Source organism: Sceloporus undulatus, chromosome 2, assembly GCF_019175285.1.
Source record: "Sceloporus undulatus isolate JIND9_A2432 ecotype Alabama chromosome 2, SceUnd_v1.1, whole genome shotgun sequence".
Taxonomy (NCBI): domain Eukaryota; kingdom Metazoa; phylum Chordata; class Lepidosauria; order Squamata; family Phrynosomatidae; genus Sceloporus; species Sceloporus undulatus.
Window position 1 is genome coordinate 286432497 of NC_056523.1, and position 9113 is coordinate 286441609.

A 9113-nucleotide genomic window follows, 5' to 3' on the forward strand; every position below is an offset into this window, starting at 1 on the left:
AGAGGCCCCTCTCTGGACATCAAAACATACACCAAGCCTATACAACTTTTAGAACTCGCACCAAGATATCTTTATTGGAAACTATTAAAAATATTTCTTTAGAGAAACATTGTCCATACCTTTACATTTCTCCACTGCCAGTTGTCTCCCATTTGTTGTGAGATTTTGATAAATTCTGCACAATCCTGTTTGAATTTATTCTCCTCCAGAAAGAAGTCTTCACTTCCCAAGGTGAGAGACATCTATCAGGAAGACTAAGCATTAGTACTGATAGAAGCTGTGATTGCTAAACATAATACTCAGATCTTTCAAAGTGAAAGTTAGGAGAGCAATGCAAGGAGTCAACAGACAGTAAGGATAAGACTCACAGCCCAAGGTCATGTCTCCCAAAAAAACTTCCTGCTTGTGAAAATTGATGCTGCCTGCTATTAAGTTATTGCCACTATTAACTTTCCCTAAACTCGTGCTCCACGTATGTTTTGGTCTGTAACTCCATAAGCCCAACTAACAGGGCCTATTGTGAGGGATCATGTGAGTCTGAGTTCAAAACTTTCAGAGGGCAGGGGAAAGTTGCTCTGTACACTAGTCATTTCTTTGCATCCTGATAGCCTCTAATATGAACAGAAAAGTCTTCCAACAGGAAAAGCTTCCCGAAGACTGTATTTTAAAAATGATACCACTACATTATTTTGCAGTAAAAAAAATGTTTATTTTCTTGCACTTAACACTTTTTCTTACACTCAATATGATTTGAAGCAAATTAAACAGTCCGATTCAATAAAATGAACAGAGCTGGAACAAATATAGCGCTTCAAGGTATGGGATTTGATGTAGTTGATCCTTCAGCTATCTCTTTATTTATTGAATTTATGTAACACTTTCCCCAAAAATGAGATTCAAAGCGGCATGAATAGAGATGGTTGGGACCATCACTGCCACTCAATTTTCTCTTCCTCCTCCTCCTCCTCTTCCTCTTCTGAACTGTTGACAATTTGAAACCTGGAATATATGTCTGTTTCCCAGTTCCTGTAACCTGTAATGTACAGGTTGAGTCTCCCTTATCTGAAATGGTTGGGACCATTTTCGAATTTTGTGATATTTGCATATATGTAATGCAAGCTTGGAAGTGGAACCCAAGTGTAAACATGAAAATGTTTTTTGTATACACATAGCCTGAAGATTATTGTATACATGATGTTTTTGAGTAATTTTGTGCATAAAACAACATGTATATACACTAAACCACTAGAAAGCAAATGTGTCACTATCTTAGACACCCATGTGGACAATTTTGAAATATTTTGGATTTTGGAATTCTAGAGAAGACTCAACCTGTAGTAATATTACTACATTTCAGGTTACAAAAATTGGGAAATAGACTTATATTCCAGGTTTTAAATATATATATAAGGTTCCTGAGATGTCCTCCCCCAGTGGGGGAACGTTAACCCTCCCCTTAATGTTTGAAATCTGTGAGCCTTGATGTTGTTAACTGCCTGTGGGTCAACTCCAACACATGGCAAACCTGTGGACTGGGCACCTCCAAGACTCCCTGTCCTCCACTGCTCTGCTTAAGTCCTGCAAATTCAGCCCTGGGACTTCTCCGATTGACTCTATCCATCTGGAGTGTGGTCTTCCTCTCTTTATGTTGCCTTCTACCGTCTCTAGTGTTATCATCTTTTCTAGTGAGTCATGCCTTCTCATGATGTGAGCAAAGTATGGTGCAAGCAGTTTTACCAGTTGTTTCAGAGAAGTCTTCTTCCCCCAGGCTTAAAAAAGGAGGTTTTATCCAAGCAGGAGCTCTCAAAAGGCACTATTACACCCCAGTCTTTTATAAGTCTCTGGTCTTTCTTTCTTTAAGGCAAAGAATCCCCACAATAAACCTCCTCCTCCACCCCTACTGGCTTTAAAATTCCAGGCCTATTAGATACAGTTCCTCATTGGCTAACCATGCCTGTTACCTCTGATTTGGCCAGGCCAGGTCCTGGACTTCCTCAATTGGCTGGGCTTCCTGTCTCCCTGTGTCTACTTTTGGCACAATGGTCATGAGAAAGGTTGCTGGGTCCAGGCTTACCCAGCCTGACCAGTTTGCTTCTGAAGCCAAGCTGGCTCTTCTATTCCCTCTGCTAAAGCCAAACAGACCCTTTCTATCCCGTTTTTTTAAACGTTCACCTGGCCAGCTCTTCCAAGGTAACCTGCTACAGCCACACTCTTCCCTTTCTGTTGAAGATTATTTTAGTGGTGTGTGTGGTGTGTGCTTTCAAGTCATTTCCATCTATCATGGCAAGATTTATTCAGAGGAGTTTTGCCATTGCCTTCCCCTGAGGCTGAGATCACATGACTTCCCTTGGGTCACCCAATGGGTTTCATGACCAAGCTGGGAATCAAACCCTGGTTTCCAGAGTTGTAGTTCAACACTCAAACCACTACGCCAATTACTGCTGAGGCCAAAAGGCAGGTGAGCCTTCCATATTTTCTCAGTGTTGCTGGTTCTACTGGTTTCTCCTGCCAGACACAGGTTTTCTTAAGCCACTGGCTTTCCTTGGGTGCATCAACAAGCTGCATCTGACAAGTCCCTCAAGCATCTCTGTTTTCCATTGTACCAATCAAATGCAAAACTTTAATCAATACAGTACAGGTAAAGTACTGTACTTTTACACAGATTTTACACAGAACCACATATTTTAGTAAATCTATTTACTTGAGATATTTCTTTATCACCTCTCAGCCTATAGGGACTCCAAAGGAGATAAGCATATGAAGACATAAATGGAAATTTAACATAAAATAGTGTCTCTTTTCCTATGCATGTGCCATAAAATCAAGAGAATGTCAAGAGAGAAGAATTAAGTATTTGGGGGTTCAAATAATAAAGTGACATATGGAACAAATAACTTACGAATTGGACCTATCTAGAATAGTAGATGATGATGAAATTTTCTAGTTGAGTCTGCACTACAAAATTGCTTGTCACTCTTAGTGGTTCAGCTCTAGGCCTTTTTTCCTACATAGCTTGTAGCCTTCTGTCCTGATATGGACCAGTACATCACCACTCTGACTTTGTTCACATGCATATAAGAGGGTGGAGGCATAAGAAGACTCCATACTTAGTTTCTCAAATGCCTGACTTTTTTCAGGGAATTTAACATTCCCGCCCCCAAAAAAATGCCCGACATACTTCCTATCCTGGAAGTCCATAGAGCCAAAACAGTATGGAATGTCTGGCCTGAACAATCATCTGTGCAAAGGGACACACAATTGTCCATGTTAGCCCTCACAAACTGCTTTGGAGCTATGGACCCCCTTGGAAGCCAGGCATTTTATAAACAGTGGTGCAGGGTCAGCAAACATCTCCCCCCAATGTTGCTACTGCTATACATGTTTGCTGTTGTCCAGTGTTGGCAATTTCCGGGAAATTTTCCAGAAATTGGGAAATTTCAGGGTTTGCCAAAATTTCTGGGAATTTTCAGGGAATTTAACATTCCCGCCCCCAAAAAACCACCCAACATACCTCCTATCCCAGAAGTCCCGCCCCTTTAGCCTTCCCATAGTGCCTTTTGGGGGGCCTGAACCAGACATCCCACCCCCTCCCAGGAATTTTGGAGGCATTCCAGGAAGCCAATAATGGGATTTCCTTCGAGGGTGATTGGCAACACTGCTGTTGTCGTTGTGTGCCTTCCAAGTCATTTCTGACTTATGGCTACCCTAAGGAATGCTTTTCTTGGCATGATTTGTTCAGAGTAGTGTTGCCTTTGCCTTTCCTTGAGGCTGAGAAAGTGTGACTTGCCCAAGGCCACCCAGTGGGTTTCCATGGCTGAGCAGCAATTTGAACCCTGGTCTCAGGTCCTAGCCCAACATTCAAACTACTACACTGTCTCTTATTTGTATGTATTTAGAAGCCATTAATAATTTAAGTTCCTAAACTGTATTGCTTAGCTTGTGCATAGCTCCAGTACTTAAGCGGCTTTAGATAACATTTTATTTTATTTTATTTTATTTTATTTTATTTTATTTGTATGACGACTTTCTCCCAAAGTGGCTCACAATATAGAAATATATATATATAAACTCAAGACAAATGGGACAATCCCTGATCCTCCTCTCTCAATATCTGCCTTTTCCCCCTGTTTCAATATGTTTACTACTGATGCCACCTTTATGTCTGTTTGGACAGTTACACTGCTGGGGAAGCCATCAGGAATTTGTCTAAGAGCTTTTACCACACTAAAATGTATAATGCTTCCTGTGATGTGGATGGATAGAACTCCATTACTATCTCTCTTTCTGATCATAATTCTACCACTTATTCTTCATTATCTGGATCTTTTTTTAATGCCATGTGACACTGAATTTGTACCCTTTTTATTTATTTTATTTAAAATATATTTGTATATAAAAATACATATCAACATAAATGATAGCAACAAGCATTCCAACAGCAGAATAGCCACAAAGTAGCAATAAATAGCAACATTTGACTCAGCACTATTGCAACAATTAAAATAAATTTAGCACCAGATCAAATAACAGCAGCAGAATATACTTACCAAAAAGCCATTTTAAGCCTCTAACGTCTATTTGAGGCCTTGTAAGCATGGGGCCTTAACTAGAATACAGCTCCATAAACATGAAGCTATTGCTAAAAAGTCCCCTTTCTTATGCTAGTGATGTAGCATGCATCAGTAGAAATATAATTATGGGTTTCAATGATTCTCTAAAAGCACAGGCAATGTGATACAAGTGTAGATGTGGTAAGTTATGGGGCACCAAAATGTTTGCAGCTTTAAGATAAGAACCAGCACTCTGAACTGGGCCTAGAAATTCACTAACAACCAATATAAAATTCGCAATTTTAACATTACGTACTGTGGCTGAATTTTGCACCTAAGTTTTAGAAACATCTTCAAAAGCAGCCCCATGTAGAGCATGTTAAAATAGTTCACAGGTAGACCACTTAAAAGGCACAGGCCAATTTTCCATTTGTCAGGAGCACACTAACCTCCGCATCAAACAGGTCTAAGAAGTTTATCACACGAAGGAGATTGGGAGCTTATCCTGTGAATATCTTGCAAAAATCATGTAATTATGCAAAATTGCTTGTGATAATAATTTGCACAGTTGCTCGCCATTTTTGCTTTATTTGTGGTATGCTTCAAATGTGCTTTAATCTCTCCTTAATGCCAAAATTAGCCCCAATATAATAAACTCCTAAGTCCTCATATGAGTTCCATTTCTCCCCTCCTCCAAAAAAAAAGAAAGAAAGGAGAACAAACGTGATTTTAAAAACTGTTTCCTGGAATGTGATTCTCCATTTTCTAAAAAGAAAGTGAACGAATGCACAACTGCAACCCATTAAGACCAAAAATGCAAACCAATTATGGCTACTGGCAAACTCTGAAGAAAAAAACAGAAGCCCAACCTAAAAAAAAAAACCTTGCAAATTTAAACAAAGCTGAGACAAAATATCAGGTCTGGTCCAGATATATCCCTTAGGGAAGCTATGGAAGAAATAGGTTGTGAAATGTTACAGCACTGTGTATCTTAACACTGTACACATGACACACACTTGCACACCACCTGTGTGTCTCCAGCATCAGAAGCAGCAGCATACATCTTAATTCTCCTTGCCAGTCCTTGTTTAGCCAAAATGGCAGAGGACAGAGCTACAGGTTATTATAAGTAGCTAAAGTACCCTCTCCAAAATATATGCAATGTATTTAAAAAAAAAAAAGAAATATCCAGGGGAAGGTGGGAGCTTTACAAAAAAGCCTACTTCAGAGTACTGAGTGTGTTAAGTGGCCAAGGAATACTAATTTTGGGGGGTGGGATAGCCTGCAAAGAAGGAATAAAAGATTTTAGTATCCTTATCAGGAGCAGTCCAACCCCCAATATTTTCTTCTAGGCCCAGTTTGTTTTCTCTGCTGGTAATGCTCAGGCACAAGGGCAGCAAAAATAGCACCAGACTGTGCACAAAAGGAACGTACAAGCAGTTAGGGGAACTGCCAGACCTGCAAGTCAAAACAAAACCCTAGCAGAGGATTTCAAAAACAAGAAATATACTGCTCCTACATCTTGCTTGTAGGTTTCTCAAGAGATACTGGAGTTGGCCTTAGTGGTGAAATGAGAAACAAGATGCTGGCTCCATAAGCATTTGGTTTATGTGCACATATCTCCCACACACGTAAAAAAAAGGGGGCCCAGAAATTAGGAAAGTCTCCAGATGACTTTAGAGAGTCAAAATGTTGGGGGGGGGGGGTGTTAAAATTTATTTTTAACTAGTGTTTACATCTGAGCCCAAGTCAGTCCGCAATGCTGACAGCAAAACCCCAGGCAGTACTGACCTGAAGTGAGGGTATAACAACAGGGCACCACAGGGAAAAGACAATAATGCTAGGAAAAGTAAAGAAATGTAGGGTCTGGATTTGCAGGACCTTAGCATAGTATTCCCCATCACCATGTATAGAAGTGAGAGCTGGACAGTAAAGGAAGCAGGCAGATGGGAAATCAACTCATTTGAGATGTGGTGCTGGAGAAGAGTGCTTAGCATACCATGGTGGACAGTCAAAAACACAAAGAAATGGGTCTGGGAACAGACTATGCCAGAAGCCAAAATGATTAATTTGAGGCTGATATACTTTGGCCATTTAATGAGAAGACACTGCAAAAGACAACAATGCTAGGAATGGTAGAGGGCAGAAGATGGAGGGGAAGACCACATGCCAGATGGATGGACTCAGTCAAGGGGGATACAAGCATGGGCATGCAGGACCCTGAGCAGAAAAGTGGAAGATGGGGTTCTTGGAGGTGTCTCATCCACAGGGTCGCCATGAGTTGGGGGTCGACTTCAGGGCAGTTAGCAACAGTTAACACCACCACCACAGAGGTCCAATCCACACTGCAGAAATAATCCAGTTTGACACCGCTTTGACTGCCCTTGCTCAATGCTAGGGAATTCTGGGAACTGTAGTTTTGTGAGACATTTAGCCTTCTCTGCCAGAGAGCTCTGGTGCCACAACAAACTACAATTCCCAGCATTCCCTAGCACTGAGCCAGGGCAGTTACAGCAGTGTCAAACTGGATTCTTGCTGCTGTGTGAATTGGATCAGGGAACGTGAATTGGAACCTGAGGTGAAAGGGAATAATAGGCAGTTTATTCCAAGTGCAGCGCATTAGTATTAGTACAGTCAGCCCTCCATCTCTACACTCTTTATCCACTGGTTTAACCATCCACAGTTGGAAAATAGTTTGTTTGGTTTGGTTTTGTTTTGTTTTGAAAAATACAAATTTCTAAGTCCAAAACACACTGAAGAAATAATTCAGTTTGAGACCAATTCAACTCACTGCTAGGGAATCCTGGGAATTGTAGTTTATTGTGGCACCAGAGAGATCTCTGACAGGGAAGACCAAATGTCTCACAAACACTACACTTCCCAGGATTCCCTAGCAGTGAGCCAGGGGCAGTTAAAGTGGTCTCAAACTGGATTATTCCTGCAGTGTGTTTTAGACCATAGGCTTTGGGAACTGCAGTTTATTGTGGCACCAGAGCTCTCTCTCTAACAAAGAAGGCCAAATGTCTCACAAAGACTACACTTCCCACAATTCCCTGGCATTAAAACGGTCTCAAACTGGATTATTCCTGCAGGTGGTCTTGGACCCTTGGTTTCTGCCCTTTCATATAAGGGAGACCATTATATTAAGCCGTTGTCCCTAATGCAGTGGTTCCCCAGACTGTGCTCTTTAAGGGAATCTCGGACTTCAGCTCCCAGAATCCCTTGCTATTAGCCATTAGCTATTAGTGGCTGAGGCTTCTGGGAGCTGGTCGGCTGCATAAAATGGAGGCAGAGCGATAATAGAGAAGGACGCTTCCAAGGGCTGCAGGGCGGGGAATTCCAAGGCGAAGGCCTCGGGGGAAGAGAGGAAGAGAGAGGGGGGAAATAGCCCGCTATTCCCTCCAAAAGCCCCGCATCATCACCCTCCTCCTCCCTCGCCTGCTTCCTTCCTTCCTTCCCTCACCTTCTTCTCCGCCTCCAGGCAGTTTCAGTGGCAGAAAGGCCTCCTCCTCTCTCTCTCCATTTACCTCAGCGAGGAGAACCGAGCGAGCAGGAAGGAGGCCCAGGCGCCTCCTCGCAGCAAATCCTCCCCCCTTGGCTAATATTACACAAGGGTTGCATCCGCACTGCGGGAATAACCCACTTTGACTCCCTGGCTCAGCGCTAGGGAATTCTGGGAAGTGTAGTGTTTTTGAGACATTCAGCCTTCTCTGTGGGAGAGAGCTCTGGTGCCACAATTCCCAAAACCTATGGTCTGAAACACACTGAAGAAATAATCTAATTGAACTGCCCTGGCTCAGTGCTATGGAATCCTGGGAAGTAGTGGTTGTGATAGAAATAATAATGCCAGAGAGAATAATAAGAATAATGGATAGAGCTAAAAAAAAGTGCAGTCATAATAATAATGGACAGAATAATAAGAATAATATAAATAATATGTAGAGAGATCTTGTAGCACCTTTGAGACGTAACTCAGTTGTACAGACTAACACGGCTGTATCTTTGAATATAAATAATACAGATTATAATAGTAATAATGGGCAGAATAAGACTAGAAATAATGCAGGACAGAATTATAAGAATAATGGATAGAAATAAAAAGACAGGATAATAACATATTAATACAGGAAAGAGTAATAATGAGTAGAAATGAAAAAAGGGTGCTCATAATGATGGACAGAATAATAAGAATAGAAATAATACAGGTTAGGATAAAAATTGATAGAAATAAAAAATAATAATATTAATAATAATAATAGACAGAATAATAATAATATAGGATGTAATAATAATAATACAGTAATTGGTAGAAATAAAAATGATAATAATGGGCATAATAATAATAGAAAAAATGATGCAGGATAAAGTAATAAGAGTAATGGATAGATATACAGTAAAACAGAATGATAATGGACAGAATAATAAGAATAACATAGATAATAATACAGGATAGAATAATAAGAATAATGGCTAGAAATACAAAGAAGAAGAATGGACAGAACAGAAGTAATAATGCAGGATAAAGTAATAAGAAATACTGGGTCAAAATAAAGGACAATCAAC

General features: G+C 40.6%; 1 protein-coding gene across 6 annotated transcripts in view; it reads right to left on the bottom strand.

Annotated features, from left to right (window-relative positions):
* The window catches only part of ATG10 (autophagy related 10), a 142206-nt gene extending 134013 nt beyond the window's left edge, over positions 1 to 8193 (bottom strand). For 3 of the 6 annotated variants that reach the window (XM_042452478.1, XM_042452477.1, XM_042452475.1), the window contains exons 1-2: positions 8014 to 8193; positions 120 to 242 (exon numbers count right to left, since the gene is read on the bottom strand). In XM_042452478.1, the coding sequence (XP_042308412.1) occupies positions 120 to 242 (123 nt within the window). In that variant the 5' untranslated portion in view covers positions 8014 to 8193. Of the gene's footprint in view, positions 1 to 119; positions 243 to 8013 lie in introns of those variants that run through there. The other 3 variants (XM_042452472.1, XM_042452476.1, XM_042452474.1) reach the window with 2 other exon arrangements.
* Positions 8194 to 9113: the final 920 nt, after the last annotated feature.